We start from the raw sequence: 23,749 nt of genomic DNA, 5'->3' as shown, positions 1-23,749 counted from the left end.
GTGAGATGTGCTGTGGCTCCCCTGATCGTCTTGTGCTGGCTGAGGAGGGCTTGCTGTGTGAGTAACACCGGTGCTGTCTTCATGGTCTGGGCACCTGTATGGCCTGGAGACGATGCCAAAGCAGTGACTCCACCATGTTGTGTACCTCCCTTGCAGATGCCTTGCAGAAGGATGGTGCCTCGAGCCTCCCTCCATCCCTTGGTGCCACCACTGTGACTTGGTATTTTGTCTGGGAGGATTTGTCTCACACCTGAAGGGCAGTGTTATCCTTAGCCAAAGGGGCTACATCTCTAGGAGGGACTGGAGTGGGACCGAGGCAACCCCATCTCCTGCTGGTGCTCTGGCATTAATGCTTAATGTAAAAGCTCTCTTCCTGGAGATGCTATTGATAAACCAGTGGGTTAGGTGACCAAGTAACCAGCGCCCAGACAGAGCTGGCAGCAGACCCTGAGGTCTGGATGGCATTTTTTTTTTTTTTCTATTGATGCTTGTTGTTAGTGTTGTTGTTTTTTAATGTGTTTTTACCCTAGTGCCATTGTGACAAGATGACAGTATAACCCCTGCCTTGTGGTCCTGCACGATGTGAAACATCAGGATGCTGGTTGGTTTTTCATCTGGGAAGGAGCACAGGGCTGGACCCACCTGCTGCCAGCACTCCTGGACTGCCCACCCTAGTCAATTCGATAATGAGACCGTCATCAAAAGTCATCTTCAGAGCTAATATCCATGCTAATATTTCTAGCTCTGGTCCTGCCTAGCCCTGTCTCTCCTCTGCTACAGCTTGCTATGCCCAGGTTTGGATTCCTTACGGTGTGTGCCCCACTTTTTTTTTTTTTTTTAATGTCCTATTGCCACACAGCTCTGGAAAACCCATCTTGTGTTCTTGCCTCCACCCAGTCTGGGAAACCTGACAGAGATGGTGGTGCCAGCTCTAGGACAGCATTATGTTGGAGTGTGGCTTATGTTGTTATGTTGTTGTGTCAGGGACAACAAAAGAAAAGGCACAAAGATATGGGTGCTCCTCAATATCAGCAGAGGCTTTCTTTCCCATGCTTGGCTATGCCAGAAGGGTGGTTAGCACAGCTGCAAAGTTATTTTTTGAAAGGTTCCTATCTATGCTTTTCCTGTTTGCAGGATAAAATGGGAAAAAGAAGGTCATGTGTCACCTGCCTGCAAGATTAAAAATAAAAAATAAAAGGGTCTGGGGAGAATCAGATGTAGTCATCAGTGTGGCTCTACCTGGCCTTGTGGCCCTGCATCAGATCAAGCTAAATCTGCCAAGGAGATCCTCTGCCTCTCATTTGCTTTCTCATTGTGGCGAAGACCGTAGTCTCTTAAAGCCACCTGCAGCATTTAGAGGTGCAATATACTCACCTTATACGTGCCTACCCCAGAAATGATGGATAAATTGTCTCCTTTATAGTCCTTAACTACTTAGCAAAAATACCCTAAGGATTGCCAAATGCCATTTTGGCTACGCAGTGAGGTGGCAGGTACTTTAGATGTCCTAAGTGTTTCTAATTAAACAAATACCAGCAACTGCTAATAGCAGACTTTGTTGCCAAAATTCCCGCCACCCACTGACATGACTGCCTGAGTTGTACAATGTCTAAATCTTCAGGATTTGCTCACTGGAGAGGAAATCCACACTTGACTTTTCTCTGCGGCCATTTCTGGTGTAGCACGTGGAAGGGAAGCAGGAGGGCTCACAGAGGGTACAAGGGAATCACTGCACGTGGCCCAGCGCCCACAGGAATCCCTGTGTTCTCAGCCTCTTCCAGTGGGGAGTGTTCAGGGTTGTAATTAAATGAATATACACTGAATATTCCTGGCATGGGGAGGGTGGTTGGCGTGAGCCTGCCCGGTTCCCATCATGCCCCCACAGTTGGTCTCCAGCCACCACATATGTGACACCCTAGCACCTTCCAGCTCCCATATGGGCAAGTGTGGCCATGGCTTTCCAGCAGGGACGGGGTCTCTCGTAGCCAAGCTGAGCAGGAAGGGGCTGAAGCAATGGGCAAGCAGCAAGAAGCATTGGAGCTGGCCAGCCACCCTGCTTCCGCGCCCTGCGGGGGCACGGAGGCACAGTCAGCTGGATAGAAACACAACACGGGTTTCTGTTTTAATGAGAAAATAATTATATACTTGCATTGTAGGCCTCACAGTCACTATAAAACAGAAGCAGGATAACATTTAAGTGGTTAACATACAGAAAGCCAGGTATTGTTGAAACTGGTTGGTAAGTCATGACAAGGATGCCACCTTTTGGTTGCCAAACAAATCAATGTTACTGTATTTTCCTTCAGACAGCGCCAATACGGAGCAAGGTGAAGCCCAAACTGGCAGCGTTTAAGACAAATTGCTCAGAAAACCTGCACTGTAACCCCAAACTGATTATAATCACAAACGCTAATGCTTAACTATCCCTCAATACACAGTTTCATTAAAACCAGTCTTTGCCACGGGAAAGGATCTGAGTGTTTCTTCTGTGGAGACAAAGTTAACTCTGCAATAGTGCTCCTTGGTTGCATTGGATATAGTTATATATAGATAGATATGTATTACTGGCATATACTTATAAACACCTAAGCTCGGTAGCATGCAAATGAAATAACAAAGAGGCAAGTAACCTGCATAGCACTCGCGCTGTCGCAGCACTGAACGCGTGCTGCGGACGAGTGTCCATAATTTCTGGAAGAGAAGAACACTGCTGGATGCAAGGTTTGGCTGCTCGGCACTGACACGCCACACGCCTCCGGTGCAGGGGGCAATGTGATTTGCAATCCAAAGACCAAGGTGGGGGTCAACGCAACGCAAGAGAAGGTGCCTCATGATGGGTGGTCAAAGTCAGTGGCTTCCAGTGAGAAGAGCGGGAGGGAAAGATAGACCTCCACATTAAAGAAAGAAAAAAGATGCAAGTTCCTGGGAGCACACACCAGGGGAAGCATCGTCTGATGCAAGACCACCTCACCATGAGCACAGGGCCATCTCCTCTGCTCAGGACACTTTTCCCCAGTCTCACCCCTGTTCTGCCCAGGGGGTGGAGGGAGCCTGGTACAGGTGTGTAGCGCTCGTGGGTGCTGCTACGTGACGTACGGTCCTGCTGGGATGCAGCACCAGTCGCTTGCCTTTCCTACAGCCTCGTGGCCAGGCTGAACCCACCCAGATGTGGACCACGGTTCACTGCTAGTCACCTGGACTTGGCAGTGGGTGCCTCTATCAAGGTCATCCTGCCCCCATGTGCGTGTGGTGTCCCCCCTGCACCCAGGCTAGGGCGTCCTTGTGACAAGCTGGCTGCCTTCCTCACTGCAAACAGGCCAGCAGGGCTTTCTGTTGCTCAACAGCACTGAAGGAGACAATCCACAAAGTTTACACGTGCCTATAGTCACATCCACTGCAATTCCCTGAAAATAGGCCTCAAAATGCTGTAGTGTCCACGGACAGAGAGAGCATGCTGGAGGAAATTGTGGGGGGAAAAAATCATTTGGTTGCAAGCTCTGTGTTTGTTTAAGAAAAGCACCAGAAGTATGTTCACAGTATTGGTACTCACTTGAAATGAGCTCACTGTTTCAGGATAAAACAGTGTAGCAGGCCATAAAACCAAGGAGAGGCTTAAGGGAGGACCAGCATTGAGGGCAATGGTTTTAAAAATAATTCAAAATAATAATTGGTTGTTTACAAACAAGACAGAACATTTTATATAGAAAAAAAGCTGTGTCTTTTTTTTTTTCTTTTTTTTTTTTTCTGTCACCTCCCAAACTTGTTCATTTCTGGTCCAGAAATTATGGTTCCCAGTTGTAAAATACTCTTATTGTATTGCTTGCGTGAAAAGAAAAGAGTAAACCCGCAGCCTCTATACTACATACAAATACAAAGCACAAGAATAAATACCACATTTCTTTTCCTAATTGTCAGCTTACAAAACTGGTCAATACTTTGCAATTGTGACTCATGCAAATACCATGTTGGGTCAAATTTTAATATCACAAATACTGCATTAACTCAGTGCCTTGTTTTTATATCCCCTTTCAGAAAAAAAAAATAGCACTCACCCCTGTAGCTGGTAAACAGCCTTGGAGAAAATAACACACGAACCGCCATACGACTTCTTGCACACGCCTCACACCCGCATGCACACGCGCACGCACACCTGCACACCCACGCCCCCATGCACACACAGATGCACACGAATCCTTCACTGCTGATCCCAAGCCTAAGCAACGACTAGAGGCTCGACGGTCTGCTTGTAGCGCTGAAAACACTGGCTGAATGGCAAAAGTCACGTTTTTCTTCCTCTGTCTGCTCTCCCTTGCTCAATCTTTCTCACTCACTTCCCCCCTTAACTTTTGTGTTGCCTGGAAACCTGGAGACTCTCACAAAGCACTCTGCTCCGAAGGCTTTTTATGTTGTATAAATATAGTTAAAGACGTAGCTATCATCTTTCTTCTGTATTTCATACCTCTTCCTAGGCCAGAGTCTGGCTTAGTTCAATTATTGCCTCATTTAAAAATTAAATGTCCTTTATTTGTATTCATTTCCCACTACCTTTCTACTTCAAACTACCCATCTTCATAGGTTTTACACATACGCCATTCTTTTCCCTCCCCACCATCAAAAAATAGTTGTAATCCGCTAAATACAGATTTTCTATTTAGAAACTTTGTTATGTAAATATGATCTGAGAACCTGGAGCTCAGGTGATATTGCAAGCGTATAGGATCCTAAAGCTAAGGTAATCCATTTGGCTTAGCTCTCATCCCCATCTATTCCACTCCTTAATTGTGATGGCTTGTGTTTGCAACACAAGGACTGTATTTTACTGAGCCTAGTGGATTGTACATTTGCAATAGCTGCTTCCCCATTTATTTATTTGTTTTTCCTTTTAAACAGATAAATTACTAGATAAGGGGAGCAGAACCCCCCCCTCCAAAAAAAACCCACCCCAATCCCAGTCCCAAACCCAAACCCTTCAGTCCCCTCAAAGAAATAACATCAGAGGGCAACGTCGTCGTGTTTTGGTGGTGTCTTTGTGGGGGGGTTCGCCGAGGTGATGCTGACAGTCTCGGTGCAGCGGCTGCGGGAGGAGAAGAACCTGGAGGTGGGTCCACCGGGGGGCTGTGAATCTGGCCAGGGGGATGCACGAGCCTTCCCCTCCAGCCGCTTCTCCGGCCCATGGGGATGGCCTCCCACCGGTCCCAGGGGGTCCCACACCCTGTATCCCCCCCACCCCGGGGGTTATTTCCTAGTGGGGAGACAGGGGAGAGAGGAGGGGGCATTTCCTGGGTGCGTTTTTCCTGTTGTTTTAAGATTGCCGGGAGCTGGATCATTTCTGTGTCTATGTGCATCATCAAGTTTGTTGTGTATTTAATAAATATCGGATTTAAATGCTGCTGCTTTTTTTGTTTAATTTTTCCTCCTTTCTCTCTCTCTTTTTTTTTTTTTGTTTTCGTTTTGTTTTTGGTTTCGCAGCTGCTCTCCTGGTGCCGCTGCGTGGTTACTCGTCCTCCTCCCGGTTGGCATAGATGCCGGCTTCCCAGCGCAGCGCCAGGGCACTCTTCCTGCGGTTCACTCTGGTGGCCTCCAGGACCTGGTTTGGGAGAGAAAGGGAGAAGACACCCGTCACTCAACCACCCTGTCCCCACAGAGGAGTTGGGGTGCCCCTCCTCTGCAAACTGGGGCGCCGCATGCGATGAAGCGCTTGCTGATGTGACAGAGGGGGGGGCGCACACGCTGGAGCCTGTGAGATGCTTACTGCAACACAACACCCCTGTAGGCAAAATTAGGCAGCCCCCCCAAACCCTTGCATCTTCTTCTCGCGGTCTTTGGCTTTGCAGCAGCCCAGACACCGCAACTGAAGCACTGCTGGAGTGAAAAACCACTCCGTGAACATGGGGAAGTGGCCTGACACGAGGAGGACCCGCGTGGTCTGCTACGAGATGGGCCCTGGCACAGCTGTATGTTCTTCATACACAAGCACGCAAACATATACACACACACATGTATAAAAAATACTTACAGTCTGTGTATTACATATATATGCACACACATGCACATACAGAAGCAATTATTTTAGGTAGGAAGGTTTTAATATGTGTTCCAACAAGGTGAAAAGAATAATTCCGACCAGACCAAATGGTGTTAGCATGTATGTGATGTGCTCCTCTGAGAATAATGAACAGCAGAGGAGTATGCCAAAAGGAGATTTGGGGCCTTCTTGAAGAAGCACACAGCAATGTTATTTCCTGACCAACAACGAGTAACAGCCCCATGATCAAACTACAAAGCTGTCAGTGTCCACTGCGCTCAGTGGGTTTTAAATCAGCCCTCCCAGAGAAGACAAATTTTAAAATATTTAAAGAGATAGTAAAAAAGCAAGCATAACAACAACAAAAAATAAATAGCACCACCACCAGGAAACCAACACCCAGGTCCTCATTGCTTCCTGAAAGTTGCTCTGCACTGTCTATGACTGCGCAGGAGTAACCGGCCTTTTGAGAAAGAGAGATGCCATTTTACTCCTCTGTGTAGAATGCCAGATGTGGTGAGGTCTCAGGACTTGGTTGGAATAAATGTAATCAACTAAAGACTAAATTGTTCTTTCAGCTTGTGATAAGCTGTGGCTGGACCCGTACACACGTGCTAGGGGCTCCTGTACTGACAATATCAGGAAATCAGCTTTGAACTGTCAGCTGAAACTGCTGGCAATAATTGTGCTTACAGGAACAAGAACACTTCTTCATTTACGCTAAAGCCCAAACCTCCATTCGGGTCCTGAAGGTGAGGTCGGTTGTGTCCACTTTATTATTTCCTTTATTATTTTCTTGCTTTTATTAGTGTATTTTTTCCTTGATTGTTCTGAGTATGACTATGAACAAGCCAAAGAGCTAAAGACAGAATCCATCCACCAGAGACAAGTATGAGCCAAATCTCCATCTGTTTCCCAGCACTGACCAGGGCTACAAATCTGGTCCATGTCCACTGGAGGGATTTATTGCTGAGATTTTGCTCAAACTCAGGTCTCCTCTTTGCAGAACCACCATCAGAGGTGGAAACAGGGTTGAGCAGTTTTTGTTTCACCCACTAGAGGGTAACTGTGCCTACAAAACTAACAATTCATCCAAAAGTCAGTGAAAAAATCCTTCTGAGACATCAAGCACTGTGTTGAAGCTACTCCAGCTGCAAGGCTGAGGACTGGAGGTTTCACCTACGTGCCTGGGATTTTGAATGCCCGAGCCAAGGAAAGGCAACCCAAACCGAGCCTCTGAACAATGCAGAAAATAAAACTGGGATGTGCTATTAGGGCATCATCTTCTCATCTTCTCAGAATAGGAAAATATAGAGGCTGATCGAAGTTTAGCAATGAAGGGTGAAAAAAATAATGTTATTTTTTCAGATAGCAACAGGAATATACTGTGAGACAAGAGACTATCAAAGCCACTACAGGATAATGAGTAAAGAAAACACAGAAAATTGTTGTTTTCCCCACTGGATAATGGAATAAACACAAAAAAATAGCCAATCCAGCACAAGTTTCAAATCAAGACTTCCACTGTCACAGAGTTGTGATGTATTTAAGTGAGGTCTTATGAATTTGGCCTGTAGGTTTGTGCTAGCTGAAAATAAAATGGATTTTATGTCATTTATAACAATTTCTGGTCAGTGTCTTCCTTGCCGGAAATCATCCCGTTGCAGTGGTCTTTGATGGTGTTTGTAACAGTCGGGACTCTGAAGATTTCAGCTTTAGATCAGTCACCCTATTGTTGTCTTAAGAGACAAGTCAGGGTTTCTTCCATTTACCACCTGTCCGCAAATGTGCCCAGAAGCCTGTCTTCTGCAAACATCACCAGAACTGTTAGAAGAATTATGTCAGAGACATGGAGGGCAATGAACACAGGCTTAGCCTTTGCAGGAAAACATGTACTGATGTCTGGCATATTATTAAATACCAGAGATACACCTAAGCGGGTAGTTAACAGCTAAGGATCCTTTTGAGCAGCTACCCCAAAAGGATCTTTTTAACTTACTGAAAGGAGTGTTTGACCTGCTGTGTCAGTTTTACGCCTCCTAGAGAAAACAAGTACACAACTGGAGTTGTCTGAAATTGGTGGCTGAGCTCAAGAAAGGTCACAAAGCAAGCAGTTTGCTCGTCCTTGGGCTGTTGACCTGAGCTGGCCGTGCCCTAGTAGTTGGGCCTTGTCAGTCAAAAAAGTAATGCGATATAAGATGTCCTATTTGGGAAAGGCAATTTGCCTACAAGCTGCATTAAAAGAGGAAGAATTTGGAGCATAGAAATTGCTGCAAAGGAAGGACACGTACCAAGATACATAAGATTGTAGAAACCTCTCGGTAAAAAACTGCTGCATGGATCTTGTGGTTACAGCTCTGGAGTCATGCTAAGAATCTCAGAGGGCTCTTTACTGGCAGATTTGATATAATATAATTTGAGGATTTGAAGAAAAGACTGAAATGGCCACCACTGTCAGGTGCAAGATTAATTTATCTATCCACCCTAGAGATGGAGACCAATCTGTCCTGAATCTCCCTCCAACACACATAATAACTGCTCTCTTACTGGTAATGAGAATAAAAAGCAAAATAAAGCTATGCTTTAGTTCACAGCATATTTATTGCCACCAGCTGGTGCTGAGTGAAACACACTACTGTACAATACAGGCTAATTTTTATTGTACAGTGGCAGCAAGACTGATGTGGAAGCAAAATGATTTTTCTGGAACTTCATATTTTATTGATTCTTCCCATCTGGACCCAGAGGAACTAAAAGCTACAAAAGAAAGAAAATGCAAAGGTCTGAGTGACTAAATTCTGACAGTTCCATGCAGAAAGACACCTCCAGGGAAGCGCCCCATGCACGAACAAAAGCATGAAGGCACAAAACAGACTGGTTATTCCTGCAGACGTGACTGTGCCTGCTCAGGAGCAGAAAACCAAGTGCTTTAACATATAACTACAGCTACTGAGAGACAAAACACACCTGGTTCTTCAGTACAAAGATATTTGCTGTACTGCACCTACTTAGGGCTAATCCCTGGATATACCAGACCTCTAGTGAGCACGGTGAGGAGCTGAGTATCTGAACCAGAACGTGTTTATCTGAAACAAGACAGTAACTGTACTACTGCTGCTGGTCTGTGCTGCAACATAAATTGTGTGTCCTCTACCATAAAATCCAGTATGCTGGTTATCTATTTTGTAACCAAAAAATTTTCAGCAGTAACCTTAGAAAACTGCGTAAGCATTACCTTACTGCAGTTGTGACCTACAGCATGATTAGTGTTAAGCAAACACGTAATAATGCCCAGTAAATCTGAAAATACTTTCATTTCTAAGGACAAAACCAGACGGTTTTAAGGATAAGTACAATCTGCATACGAGCAAGCACACAGTTATCAGTGGTCCCTTTACAACTTCAAAAGTACGTGCTTTAAACACAGGCTCCGCTGCTTCTGCAACAGCTTTGCAGGACTGCTGCCGTGCTAAAAAGACACATCTTCTATCCAATCTCCATTCATGCGCATTGATTTCCAGCTTTCTCCTTGTATTAATGTCCTTTTACAAGGTGGACAGGCAACCTAGGGCATATTGAATCTACACCTTAGCTCCTGCCTCCCACACAACATTGGATGCTCTGACCATCACTGAGTGCTTGTGAGCCATAACCCAAATTGTTGTGCAGATTCCATGGGGGAGAAGAGGCCTGGCCTGAGTGTGAAATCAGGTTTCTGGAAGTATGCTACTCCTATACTGATTAATTCCCCATAAATAATCCACACAAAGATCGATCACTGGTTGGTATCAGTGAGCTAAAACCCAGAGTAAACTATTTAATGAATTGGGAAGGACATAGATTTTACTTTTCTTTACTTCTTAGGAGAGATGATGTTCACATACTTGTCTCAAGGCAGCTGATGTGCTATGAAACAGGGAAGTAGTGTAAAGTTTGTGTGTGTAATGCAATGCTGATGCTGGCCAGAGGAGTGTCAGTCATCACCAGGATCTGTTTAGGTAAGACCCATAGAGAAGTCCAGATTTACACGTATGCCTGCATAGAAAATCACAGGCAGTTGAAATGTCCATGTTTTTGAGCAGGTTGTTCCTAAAAAACACTGCAAAATTGTAGCTTGTATCAACTCCCTGCTCCTAAAATTGTTGCATTTGGCAGAGCCCAGCTTTGTAGGGATAACGACTGTGCACACATCCTGCTAACATGTCAAATGTCACTGAAAATATCCTTTTTTAAAGCAGGTCTGTATTTCTTCTAAGCTGAGACCAACACTGATGCTAAGTAGTGGGACTTCCATCAGTTGTCACATCACAAGGCACAGGGATGACAACAGGCTCACAAAACAGACAAAGCTGAGACCGTGCACTCAGATCTGTCTCTCTTCTTCCACTGACGAAAGGTTGATGTGTGGGTTCCTTACAAAACGCTTAAGATTTTGCTACTGCTACATACCCTGTAATCAGGGATGGAGGAAAGCCACAGCAGTTTCACGCAGTGTCAGAGGTTGCCTGGACCCCAGCTTCAGCTTCATCAGCTGAATGGTAAGAGGGATCAGGGCAAGAATTTCTTGCTTCACGCCTCAGGAACGCTCCAGTCCTGGGCAACAGCTCCCATCCCTTTAATTGCAACCCCTCCCATGCCAGAAGTTGTAATTAGAATCTGGGGGTTAGAAAACCAGCCACACAAACATTTGTTCATGAGAGATAAGACGGGATATCCCCCACACACATTTGCATCCCTCTTTTGATATGAAACAGCACTGGCACACAGCATGAAAATGCAAACTGCAGCAACATGCACTTGGAACCACCATGCAAGAGGAAGCAAAAGTAAATAAGCAGTTGAAAAGTACCTCGGAAGTAACCTTGCTAGACAGTAATTTACAGGTGTACTGGCAGAAAGGGAAAAGACCAGCATTAGTACATTGAACAAGCATGTTACAATTAGGAAACAAGAACAATACAAAGAAATTGCAAGAACTGGCACATCCCAGAGTACAGGATTTCAAGCAACTTGGTGTCATGAAAAAAAAATAAAAACATTAGTCCATTTTTTTTTTAATAACGTTGCTTGGCCAGTCTCAGTCTTGTTTACTGTCAGTGCTTGGCTCATTTTTTTGCTGCCGCTTTTTCTCTTTTTCTCACCTGCTGAAGCCTACACATCCTCTTTGGAAGAAACTGCCCACTTGCTGGAGCAGTGAGATTCTTCCAAGAGCAGTTGCTCTCTTTTGCCTTCTGTTTCTGAAGGGCAACACCTGCAAGCCCCAGCCAGAGCTGCCCTGTTGTAACCTCCCAAGCCAGACATGAAGCAGAAAGTGGTGGTGTCTAAGGGAGAGGCAGGGCAGTTGTCCTGTTGAAACCACTCTAGCCTTTTGGTGCACTGTATGCACGGAGAAATGAAACCCTATAGACCAGTACTGCTTGGTGTGCTCAGAACGTGGACATTGAACCTCTCAAAGACCCCATCCAGGTGACTGGCCAGGGGAGCAAGACTCATCACCGTGTGCCAGCTCACATCCCATGCCACAACAGGAGCCCAGCAGACAACGATGTCTTGCTCCAGTGAAGCTGATGGAAGTTTTTCAATAGCTTCAGCAGGAGAAGGGACCAGAAAGCTTCTGGTGTGTACTGGGAATTCATCTGCTTGTGCTTCAAGTCAGCCCTCCTACTATGTTTTAGCAGAAAAGCAACAGGACCCCTCCACATTTCACTCCTTCTGGTTCTCTTGTGCCACTTCATAATATTCACCAGTACAGAATAGGAGTTGCCAGACCAGTGTAGTCTGGTATTCACATTACAAACCTTCACTTACTTCTATATACCTAATGAGACTCTACCTCTACTAAGAGTTACTAGAAAGCAGTTTGCTTGGAGCATGAGCTCCTTGCACCTGGGATCATCGTTCTGATGTCTCTGGGAAGTGCCTGGAGGGCTCTGGCTGCTTCAGCAAACACAAAACAAGAACCGCGTCCATTTAAGAAGTTTTATATCTCACTTTATGTCTCACTACATTCTGCACTGACTACTCACAGCAGTAATGAGTATGAAGGAGAAACATCTTGTGCGTTCTTGGGAAACAGGCTGTGCAATGTATGCACCTGAATTTTGGGACTTCCAGCTATGAAATTCATAGCTCCTCTTACTATTGCCTCCAGTAAAGAAGATGTTAATTGGGTTGAACTCTACTACAGCAATAAGTGAAATGCAGGCACCAATTTCACAAACTGAAATTCTGGCCAATTTTCTGTTTCTATTTGTGTGGGAGAAAGACAACAACTCCAGTGGGAAACGGTATGCTGCACACTGAAGGATCCAAGTTAATTTTTGAGATGTTCCCAGTCCGGTTCTCCAAGGGACTGCTTGTAGGGAATTTATCCACTTACACTGAATCCCAAGCATGCTGGGACTGGACTTTGGGAGTCTGTGAACAAAGGCATGGATACAGATCTGATCCATTAAGTTCAAAGAGCTGCTACAATAACACAGTGGAAGGTCTTCATGGTGTGTGAATTAAAATAACTGGCAGCTGCCTACTGCCCTTATTATTAATTTAATTAACTTAATTAATTAAAATGGATTTTTTTTTGAGTTGCCTTTGATATTTGCACTGAGACTCCCTCTCCCACCCCAGTAGCCCTCATCCTTCCATTTCCGTCATGCTGGCCCTTACAATGCGTTACAACCGTTAAAACATCTGCAAGGTGATCTGACCAGATTCTAGGGTAATACATACTTTTGTTCTCCAAATCATGATTCTCGTGAATCATGGTCTCTGTCACACAGCACACACCGAAAAGGAAAGTTCACTTACACTGCTGTCATCCATCCTCTCCCGTCTCTTGGTTTTGTGTGTTTCATAATCCTCCAAAAGGGTCTCCATCAAGTTCTTGGGCCGCTGGGCTCCTGCAGGCTCCTCAGACGGCAGGTCGGGGTGTGAGATGGGGCCCTCTGCAGTGGGGGAAGGAGGAGGCTTGATTTTCTCAATCTTTCCTGCAATGACATGGAAAAGGAACAATCTCATCTAAGGTCAAGGGCTCACCAAGTTGTTACCAAAAGAAGACAGCTGGAGAAGCATTTTTAGCAGGGTTTGAGTGAAGAAGCAGTTTGGAATGAAGCTTAGGAAACAACCTGATAAACCAGAATGGTCAAAGGGTTTTAAAACACTCCCCCTCTTCCTGAAATCCACTACATCAAAATATTGCAAAACCTTTCTACAAAACCCAGCAAAAATTACTACATGACACAAGGCAGACTTAACCCACAACCACCGTTTACAGGAGGATCTGGCTGGCCTATCTCCTACATGACTCACCTCGGTGATCTGGAAATGTATGTAAGATACTGGAAAAATGCAAGATGATTTCTTTTCTTCCTCAGACGATACCATGCACTGGATACCACTGTGTATTAGATGTCCAGAGAAGGCAGTCTGGCTAAACAGTGCTGGCTATTTTTCTTCTTCCAGTGCTCTTTACCTGCCTCGTAAGAGCTCAAGGCTTTGTGTAGGCCCCTGATGTTACTCTCCCCTGGAATATATCCTGCAAGCTGCAGATGGCCACACTGAGAAGGCTACTGCAAGGAGCTGCAGGAGAGCTGAGGGTTGTCCTGGGGGTGGATGCTGGCGGGACAGCATCCTCTGGGGAGGACAGCCTGTGCTTCTCATCGCCACACAAGGATCCAGCTGGCAGAAGACTGTGCATTGGTGGCTCCAGGGAGGAGAGCCTGGCTTGCCCTGGGGGGGGAGAATGAGGACAACAGGGGCAGGCAGTGGTTGTGGGAATGTGGGAATATGGTGTGGGGGTCCTGTTCTGCCTGACAGCAAAAATAAATGCAGGGGCAAAAGGGTCCTATCTGTACATGCCAGAAACATGCTCGGCTACAATGGGAAAAAAACAAATGCTGAAGCAAAATCAGGTTCCCTTTTCCATGTCATGGAAGATCTTTGAAATAAGACTGTTCAATGGATGGGGAATAAAGAATAAAACAAAACTACTACTGAACCCCAAACCATACAAATAAGTGAAGTAGCCAAAAAGATCATGCAGATTTTCATGAAATTTCCTGTTGCTAGACAAATGAAAAACCTAGCTGTTCCTTCAAAATGCTTTGTTAACACTAGTAACCACTAGGGAGCAGCCTTGAGATCTCCTCTAAGAGTCAGTAGTACTTTAATGGAAGAAGTGAAACCTGAGTCAATATTACAAGAAATCCCCTTGTCTGGCTTGTTTCATTTCTGACCAGCGCGGAAAATCCCAGCATCACTAGTTTCTTATTACAGGCTTACTTTAAGCTGGCTGGTGCAGGGATGAGGCTGGGAATTTGAGCATCCCCCCAAGCAGAGTGGGTATTTCCATGAGCAGCCATCAACCTGCTCGTTATGTCCAGTGAGTAAAAAAAGACTGCTGGAAATGAAACGCTTGGTTAAGGGTCAGGTATCCTGTTTTATTACTTCATTCTCTCTGTAGTAAGTAACTCCTTGGCTGTCCACCCATCCTTAGGGATGCAGACCCATCACTGGCTGCTCAGTCCTACAGACAAACCTTGTTGCAGCAAACAGCCCTTTCCATCCCCTGCCCCTGAAGAATGATGCGAAGTGTGGGCTTTGGGGATCCACATTTTAGAGGGGGGATATTATCTCCAAGCAGACCTATCCTACCTGGGTGGAGGGCCCATCCATTTCAACGCTGTGACAGCAACCCTGCAGCAGCCTGCAGCTGTCTGCATCAGCAGTGCCACGGTTCCCTTTGCATAAATAGAGAAGCCAAGGTAGAAACGTGCCTTGCCCACAGCAAAACACTGGTTTGTTGGTTTGCATCCACAAGAAATTACCCTTATGCAACCATTTTGTCTGTGTATGTGTATGAATTACACTAAAAACTAAAATTCAGAGCCTCATTTTGACCACTTCTCACAGAAGAGCAAGTCTCTCCCATAAGTTCCTAATAATTTGGTGAAAATGAGTAAGAGGGTGGGAGAGAGAAAATCCTACCCATGCCAACGGTGTTGGAAAGGCTGGCAACTGTCACAGCCAGGGGGAGGCTGTGGTTAGGTGACGGGGCCTGGTGAGGCCTGAGGGCTCTCAGATCCACCACAGACATCCCCACGTGCCTGAGCAGAGCTGGGCTCCAGCACAGACCTCCTCTGACAGCTCAGGCTGTGGTAGACATGTTGCTGGGTTCGTTTTCTTCTGGCAGATTTCCATCCAGATAAGTACCGTTCTCAGGCATTAGGTATGTTCAGCATAAAAGCATCATAAGATGCAATGATCGCAGGTGCTTTCGACTCTTTCTGCTTTTGCCTACTACCTGATCCACTCAGACACTGCTGGTGGTCCTTGCCCAAATCCACGCTGAGCGATAATGGACTTGTGCTCTCAGTCAGAGGGAAATAGGGTCACATTTGTGGGATTCCAGAAGAACTGCAGCCCCCAAGTCACACTCACATGGTAACAGAGGGTATCAGCATCCTCCTCCTCCAGGGGAAGGCACTCACCTGTAAAGTTGTGTTTTTTCCCCTCTGTTAAAGAAATTCTTTATGGTCTGTGAAAAATATTCTGTGGCCTCAGTCCTGGTGGCAGCTGCCCCCACTGCATGACTTCAGGGATCTATTAGGAATTTTGATTTCTCTTTATTTCTTCCCCTATTTTCCGCTCAGAGCTGCTGCTATGCCCCAGTTGAGTGTCTATAAGACATCTCCTGGCACCTCTGTGCAAAACGAAAGTCCTGGAAGAGCTGGGGATGGGTCAGCTCCATCCTAGCCAAAACCTCTGCAGACTCCTGAGGAGCAAGAGGGGTTTTGAAGAAGGTGACTTAACCACCTCTCGGAGCTGATGGGTGTCCAAGCATTTGCTGTAAGCTGAGGAAGGGTGGGCTGTGCATGCTCTGCTGGTCTGCTGCAAAAGTAGGAAAGTGTGACAGAGGAGAGGACCTGGAACAAGGGCCTGAGCCACCACTAAGTAACCGACTGGTACCAAGGACCAGCATACATATTAATTAGGGTACAAAGGAAATGAGAAGAATCAGGCTTTGTACAGGTAAGAGCAACTACTTCCTGTTGACATTTTTAAGATACCTGCACAGCCGAGAAAACTTTTCAAAAGAAGGTATTTCAGCAAGATCGATCTTTTTAGAAAACTAGCCTGTGCTGAAGTCAGGGGATAGCTCAAATATCTACAAAAATACTACCCCTGTAATGCGGAGCCTCATTACCACTCCAGGTGAAACGTGGTCTTTTATCTTGAACACCAACTGAGCAACATGAATATGCAAACACAAACAAGCAAACAGAAAAAGAAAGAAAGAAAAAAAACAAAAATGCACACTGCTTTAAGATCCTTTCACTTCATGTACATTCTCCACTAGGGAAAAGATAAGAAAGCAAATGACAAATGAGCTGGGCTAGTAGGCTGCTAAGGCACTCCTGGAGATGTCCTGTCCAGAGGATGAGCACGCCAGATCCTTGCAGAAGGGAATGAACTTTTCTTTCTCCATACTGGTGCTTACGAAACAGCAAGGAATCAGTATCTTCCACGAACTCAGGCTGCATTTCTGCTCAGGCATTTCTCAAAATTCTCATTTTAAAAAGGGGTTCATGTATATGTATTACTCCTATTCTTACTCTTTACACCTATAATTGGCATTATTAACTTTGCAATGGCCACAAACATAAAAAATATCTTGCTCCAGAGTTTTTGCTTCTCCTCCCACTCTACAAAAAGTCTCTCCAGGCTGAGGTTGAACCTTAGAAGTTTCCTTTAGTGTAGGTATTTATTGGTGAAAAAAGAGAGTGGAAAATTGTTTTCAGGCTGAAATGGCTCCTCTGACAGAGGCTTACACTCCACAGCTGTTACTCAGGAGAAGAAAGCCAGACAGACAGCATGCCCAACATTCCTCACCATGTGGAGGGAAGAGTTACCCTGACATTAAAAGATCCATGATCACTCGCATTCATAAACTGCAGTTTCCCTCTGGGCTTTTGCCTTCCTGAAAGTCTCCCATTCAGCTCATAAACTGGGAATGACAGAAGACGGCTAATTGGTGGGGAGCTCTCCCAGGCTGATGTGCAGATGGGGCTGAGCTCCTACACAGGAGAGCAGGGAGCGCAGCGCTGCCTTGTGCCTCATGCAGCAACGCTTTGGTCACAAACATCAAAAAGGGAAACGTGGCAGCTTCATGACAGCTTCCTCCAGGCACGGCTTCTCATGCTAGGGATTTCCCCCTGCCTTGTCATGAGACAGCAAATATTCTCTCTGACTGAAAAGCCTCCGCTGAGCCCAGCCCCCTCACATAACGATTTTCACAACTCAAAAATAAACTTCCTTTGCTGAACAGGATTATGACAGACAGGCACCGTATGCACTAAAATGCAAATTTTTCACAGTCCAAGTAATTCTAATAAAAAGGATGTGGTCATTACATCATCAGATACAGACTGGAGCCCCTCGTGTCACACGCTCATCACCCTGTTCTAACGAGCTATCAAACATCCCAGCTGATCTGCCCAGGAGGGACGGTGAGCCACCTGCATGTTGTAGGAAAAAACCACTGGAGTGCTGTGCAGCTACTCACCCTTTCCATGTTCCACCTTAGAGCAAAACAATGCAGGAACCATTCAAACTGAAATACAGTTTCACAAATATTTTGGGATCCACAGTGTCTCTACTTTTAGCCATCATTTAAGCCAGACTTTTTTTTTTTTTTTTTTGCCAGTCCTGTGTTTCATTGTGCAGATGTAACTTCTGAGCAAAGGAGTTCGCATAGGTTCTTCCCTTCACCATTCTGACATGACTTGCAGAAGGCCTTCTCCTGTGTATGCATAACACATAGACATCGTTCTGCTAAATGACTCCGTGTCTTACTCCAATGCTCTAAGGTGGGTTAAAAGGCATCTCTGAAACAGCTTTAAAGGATACTTGTCACTAGTACAAAGGTTTATTGCTGGTATCCCTGTGGGCTTGTGTTGAGAGGCTGTCAGATGCCAGCTGTGGTCTCACCCCCATTTCCATGAAGTTGTATGTCAGGGCGGCAAAACAGCCTGTTTGCTACCTAAAGTAATTAGCAGTTATTTCACACATACACCCACGTGAATCGCGTTAATCTTCCACACTCAGTCAAAATAGCAGTTCAGTTCACTGCAGTCATTTTTTGCTGGTTTGTGTTTCTGTTCCTGCATAGTGGCCGTTCCCGGTGTGAAGGGGGGAAAGGAGCAGTAAGTAACCAGGGAGCACCAGGAGTCCTAGTAAAGCTGCTCTACCCATCCACCGCCAAACAGCAACCTGAGAGGTAGGTCATTTCTAATCAAGTTAGTTACTGCACCTCCTCAAAAGATTTCTGGTGAGTTTATGTCTCCCCACTCAAAGGATAATAACAGATTTGACAAATTTAGACTTCACCCCCTAGCCTCTCTGCCAAGGCACCCTGAAGATGCTAATTCTCTGGCAAAGGCAATTTGAAGACAGAAGTGCCTCCATTCCTTCAATTATTTTATTTTTTTTTTCCACAGCAAACTAGATGTTCAGATTACAGTATCATGAATGCTCTAGAGCGTATTCCTCATTATACCCATCTATACCATACTTTTCGGCTCTGTAAATCACCTCTGTAACTGTCAGGAGTGAAGTATTACAGCCAGAAGCCAGATTTTGTTGCCTCTGCTGAATCTCCTTTTGCTCCTATTTTTGTAAATCCTGAAAAGGTGCTGTAAAATATTAAAACAGAAGTTGCTGCAATCTTCCATGGGCTTGTGTGGTATTCTTTCTACTTATTTTTGAGGATACCTGCAAGCTTTACTTGCAACACAGCCGGCTGCAAGGACAAGGTGAGCTGAGGGTACTCACCCTGCACCACCAAGGACATTGAGCTAGCTTACAGCAGCTGAGAGCTCTGCTGAGGCACATCCACTGCTTAGAAAGCAGTGAAAGTTGAAGATTTAAGAAAGTCTTAGACAATGGTCTTTCTGGTTCATTTGATCCATGACATCATTACACACATTCATCTTTTTCCTAGAAATTAATTCTTTGCCTTGTCACCAGCTGCAAACTGCAGTAATTTGAGTCATTGGCAAATACATCCCAATTTTCTTTCCTGAACATACGGCAGTTGGACATTTAAAGAAAACTGTCTAGAATGATTCATTATAAATATAAGTTTATATTCTCATTAAAATGTAATTTACAATGAGCATTTTAACATCAGACAAAAAGTAAATGCCTTGTTGCGTAGAGAAATAAGAACTACCAGAAGTACACTGTTTTCCCAGATGCTCTGTTAAAACAAGCATTAGTGTCAGCAGCCCTTCCAAAATCACTTGTGAGGAAAATGAAACCATTATCGGCCTCATTTCAAGCACTTGAGCTACAGATGATGCTGTTTTTCAAAGTGGTCATGAGCACACCTTTACAGAATGAGGACTTCTACTAGCTGAAGACCATGGTGCCATGTCTCTTACATCTTGTCAGATATTGCTCAAAACACACAATTTTTGGAGACACCCTATCAAAAAATTTTGTTCTACAGGAGTAATAATAATAGCACTCCAAAGAATTTATCAACATCTGCTACATTTTAATTTTTTTTGGCAAGAAACATGGGTTAAAATCATCTTCTTCACAGAAGAAACAAAAATGAGTATTAGCTATTTATATGCTGCATAACATTCCCAAGTTCAAACTCAAATTGGGTAATGGACTCAATCCAGACCTTTTTGAAGTCTTCAATTGCTTTCAAAAGAAAAGAATCATCCTGCACAAGTTTTGAAAGCATTACTGAGGCAGTCAATGATTAATGGAAATAAGGATGGAATTTAAGCACTCTGGGTAAAATTAATGCTTCTTCACAATGACCATGGTTAATAAAAACTTCCAAGTGCTTGCAAAGCGTATAGAAATCTATACTCATAAAAATCACTACACAGAAATGAGCTTGGCATGTGTTTCTGTTTGTGGTTTTTTTTTTTTCCATTTCAGTTTTTTTGATGTCTTAAGAAGGCATGAGTGCTTAATTTTATTTTTGAAAGGGGAAAGGGAGAGAGATTTACACTGTAACTGCTATGAATGCAAGCCACCATAAGGAACCAGAAGCTGATGAGGCAGAAGAGGACTTCTACTGAATCTATTAAACACTTTGTTTGAGACACCTGTTTAATTCAGTAGTGAATGACATCAAATGAAATGCATGGCTCTGCAAAGCTCTGGAGATCTTTTTACCATGTAAAGTTCTCTAAGAAAGCCAAGTAATACCTGACAATAAACAGCAAAACACACACACAAAAAGAAATCTAATGCAAAATCTGGAAATCTCAACAACCTTAGCACTTCCTTAATGACTTGCAGAAAGTCTGTTCAAACAGGCCTTGTATGCTCATCTTTCACATAGCCACATAGCTGCAAAAAATGCTGCATTCCTTCCTCACGACGATCCTAAATTTCATTTTGGGTGATTTGAGCAGCACAGCGATAAACATGTCATGCTACAACACGGCAGGGGATGAACACAGTGCATCATTTTCTAATAATGATCAGTAAGGTACATAAGTTAGTTCTGCGCCAGGTGTCCTCACAGACAAAAAGCTGTGTTGTCACAAGCACTCCTCCTGGCTTGAATGCTGCCGTTTCCAGGCAGATGAAATCATGACAACCCTCCCACCCCCTCTAAAGCAAACATTGTATTCAACCAAAAGTGGCATAAAACTGAATCTGACCCGACCCTACTGTCATATTTTGTTTTCCCTCTGATGCTTTGGGTGCTTACCTGGTGCGGTTTTGTAAGACACTGTTCTGGTGGGCAGGGCTGGTGCGCTCTTCATAACAGGGCTGGGTGCCACCTGCATACCTTGCCGCTGCCTCTTCAGCTCCTCTTCTCGCTGCTGGGCAGCTCTGATCTCTTCTTCTATCATTGACAAAGTCCGCTGCTTCCTCGACCGCAACTTGAAAGGGCCCACGGTCACTTCAGGCTCCTGTGTGGCAAGGATGGAGGCAGTGCTCCTCAGCTCAGCTGCCTCTGAATACTTGCTGAAGTAGCTGACTTCATGCCTGTTTTCCTCCACAAGGAATGGCTGGGTGGCAGAGTACGCAGGCGACTGCTGCAAACTCTTCCCTTCCCTGAGTCCTGAGTCTTCCTCTTTTGATGTCTTTGGTATGGTGTCCCTTTTTTCTTGAACAGGTGAGGATACCTGGGGTGGCTCAAACATCAGGTTCTGCTGCTCCTTGGAGGCTGGAGCTAGCCTCATGGCAGCTGCCTGCTCTTTGACAGAGATCTCCTGCTCTGCTGGGATCTTTTCTTCCTTGCAGTTTGCCTTATCTGCTTGCTCAGCTATGGCTTGTTGGATGGCATTTTGAACAAGCAGGCCAGCGTGGTACTCCAGCTGGTCATCGATCACCATGGAGTCTGCCAAAGTGGAGGAGAGTGAGTCACATCCCGGGTCACTGAAAGATTTGGAGATGCCTTCGTCCCTGCACTCTGCCGGAGTGTCGGCCTGTGGGGTCTGTGGCAGGGAGAAATCAGCCAGTGAGCTTTCCTGCAGGGCGCTCATGGTCTCGTTGGAGGCACCGCTGTCACTGATGTTGTCCATGCTGAAGTCATTGGAAAGGGTCTCCAGAACGGTGGTATCCTGAGACCTTACAGACAGGTCATCCAAACCAGAGTCGAGCTCCTCAGGGGGTGAGGAGGCGCTGGCTGACTTCGGGAGCTGGTCTAGCACGCCCTGCCCGTCATCCTTCACCACCGTGAAGACTGCTCTTGCACTCATGAACTCTCCATCCTCTGCCCACAGTTTTGATGCCTGTCCAGCTCTGGAGCTATCACTACATGGTGAATCTCTCATGGGGTCAGCAGTGTTACTCTGAGTATTTGTGTCATCCTCTGAAGTACAGGAGACCTTCTGTGCTTTGACAACAGTGACATCACTACCCTCAAGTTGTCCCATTTGCCCGTACACCGAAACGGGTCTTGTCACAGTGGACAGCGGTCTGTCTACAGGTGAAGGATTGAGGCTTTTGTAGAAGGGTTTGATGGAGAACATCTTGGGTGTTCCTGACCGCCTTGGTGGGACCTGACCCTGAGATGGACCTGAATGCTCCATCAGCTGGAACTGCTTTCTGGCAGCTGAGAAATCAATTTGCTCTGTGACAATATCCTCTTTCTTGATATTCACTGGCTCTGGTGGTACAAAGGAGCAGCTGACCTGTTTGGGGGATGTTGGTGTTGCACCTTGCTGCTGTTGTCTCTCCTTGCGCTCCTTGTACTTCTTGTGGGATTCCAGATGCTCCTCATCCAGTTGCTCCTCCAGGGTCTTCTCCTGGGGAGGATTCCACCATTTGGCGGCAATGTTGGGGTTTTTCTTGACAGCCTGGCTTTTAATGAGTTCCCTTCTTTCCTTTTCAAGTTCCATCATCTCTTCTGATGGTCTCACTTTGCGGACCCTGTACTTTTCCTTCTCATCCTCATCTTCAAAGAGCTTAGAGGGCTTTTTGTCTTCGTGGAAAGCTCGTAGTTCAAACTTAGCCTCTTTCTTAAGGGTTGTAAAAGTTGCTTCTCCATCCTTAGAAGATCTTCTAGAACTGTTTGAAGAAGTAGGACTTCCTGGCATCTTCAGGCTCTCCCTAATGTCTTCCTTCAATGAATGTCCATTAGAGTTCAGGTTCTCATCTGTTACACTAGCTTCATGTGGTTCAACTACCAAGGGTGCCTGCTTATCAGCTACATTTCCTTCCCCTTCATTGGGTACTGAATCATTCGGGACATTAACAGATGCTCCTGAGCCATCCATAATGGTCACAGCACTTGGTTCAGGGGAGGATGTCCCATTAAAGGTATTATCTGTGGCAGAATCACAGCAGTTTGCCTCCAGCACTTCATCTAGATATCTGATCTCTTTAGCAACTTCACTGTCCAGAGATTCATGCCTGTCCTTAAGTCCATTGTGGCTGGCAGCAGGGGAAAAAAAGTGGGTTGGATTGTCTACAGGATTTGGTGAAGCCACTGTGGTGATGCTTTTATGTTCAGAAACTGGAACTTCAATTTCCATTTTCTCTTCCTTTGCAGCAAGCACAGTAGCCGGCTCCAAAAAATTGGCACAGTTTTGGTCTCTATTTTTTTTTAACCTGATGTCATCCTCTGGGTTTCGGGAAGATTTCTAAAATAAAAGAGAACAAAACTATGACGAAGTCCAAAAAAAGAAGCATTTTATTTTACACAGAGTAAACACCATCTGGAAAGCAAATCCTAATGCTTTTTAAACTTGAGATTAAAGCAGCCCTTCACAGAATTAGAAGGCAAGGCAAATCATTAATACTTACAAAAAAAATGAAAGTTACCTTACAATAAACTGGACAAAAGACTAAAACAACAGCAATCTTTCATTTAAGTATTTCCCACCTGGTTGTCATCTTCACTTGGTCATTATTTTATGTCTGTGTTCAGGTCTGACACTAAAAATGAGCTCTGCATCTACAAGTTACTAATGACTTGGCAGTTTAGGTTCTTCAAAGGTTTGCACAGGCAGCACACAGCTCCCATCTTCCCTGGTATTGTAAAAATGTATTCCACACCTAAAGAAAATCTCAGAATGCTTCCACAGATGAAAAGTATCACTGCCCCCGTTTTTCAGAAACAGATGCTAGCATGCAGAAAGAGTAGGCAACTCATCCCACATTAAAAAGGATGGGACAACACCAGGGGATGTTCATTTCTCAGTGGATTGATCCTGGTCGTCAAACACAGGGTAAAATTAC

At 45.1% G+C, this 23,749-nt stretch overlaps 1 protein-coding gene across 12 annotated transcripts in view; it reads right to left on the bottom strand.

The window, feature by feature from the left end:
* Positions 1 to 3,717: 3,717 nt before the first annotated feature.
* The window catches only part of PALM2AKAP2 (PALM2 and AKAP2 fusion), a 257,309-nt gene continuing 237,277 nt past the window's right edge, over positions 3,718 to 23,749 (bottom strand). For 8 of the 12 annotated variants that reach the window (XM_013192283.3, XM_066988190.1, XM_048051419.2 and 5 more), the window contains 4 exons: positions 20,769 to 23,151; positions 12,833 to 13,011; positions 10,875 to 10,913; positions 3,718 to 5,587 (listed from right to left, as the gene is read on the bottom strand). In XM_013192283.3, the coding sequence (XP_013047737.2) occupies positions 5,495 to 5,587; positions 10,875 to 10,913; positions 12,833 to 13,011; positions 20,769 to 23,151 (2,694 nt within the window). In that variant the 3' untranslated portion in view covers positions 3,718 to 5,494. The remainder of the gene's footprint in view (positions 5,588 to 10,874; positions 10,914 to 12,832; positions 13,012 to 20,768; positions 23,152 to 23,749) is intronic. The other 4 variants (XM_048051418.2, XM_048051420.2, XM_048051422.2 and 1 more) reach the window with 1 other exon arrangement.

Source organism: Anser cygnoides, chromosome Z (genome assembly GCF_040182565.1).
Source record: "Anser cygnoides isolate HZ-2024a breed goose chromosome Z, Taihu_goose_T2T_genome, whole genome shotgun sequence".
Lineage (NCBI taxonomy): Eukaryota > Metazoa > Chordata > Aves > Anseriformes > Anatidae > Anser > Anser cygnoides.
This window is presented reverse-complemented; position numbering and strand designations above follow the sequence as displayed.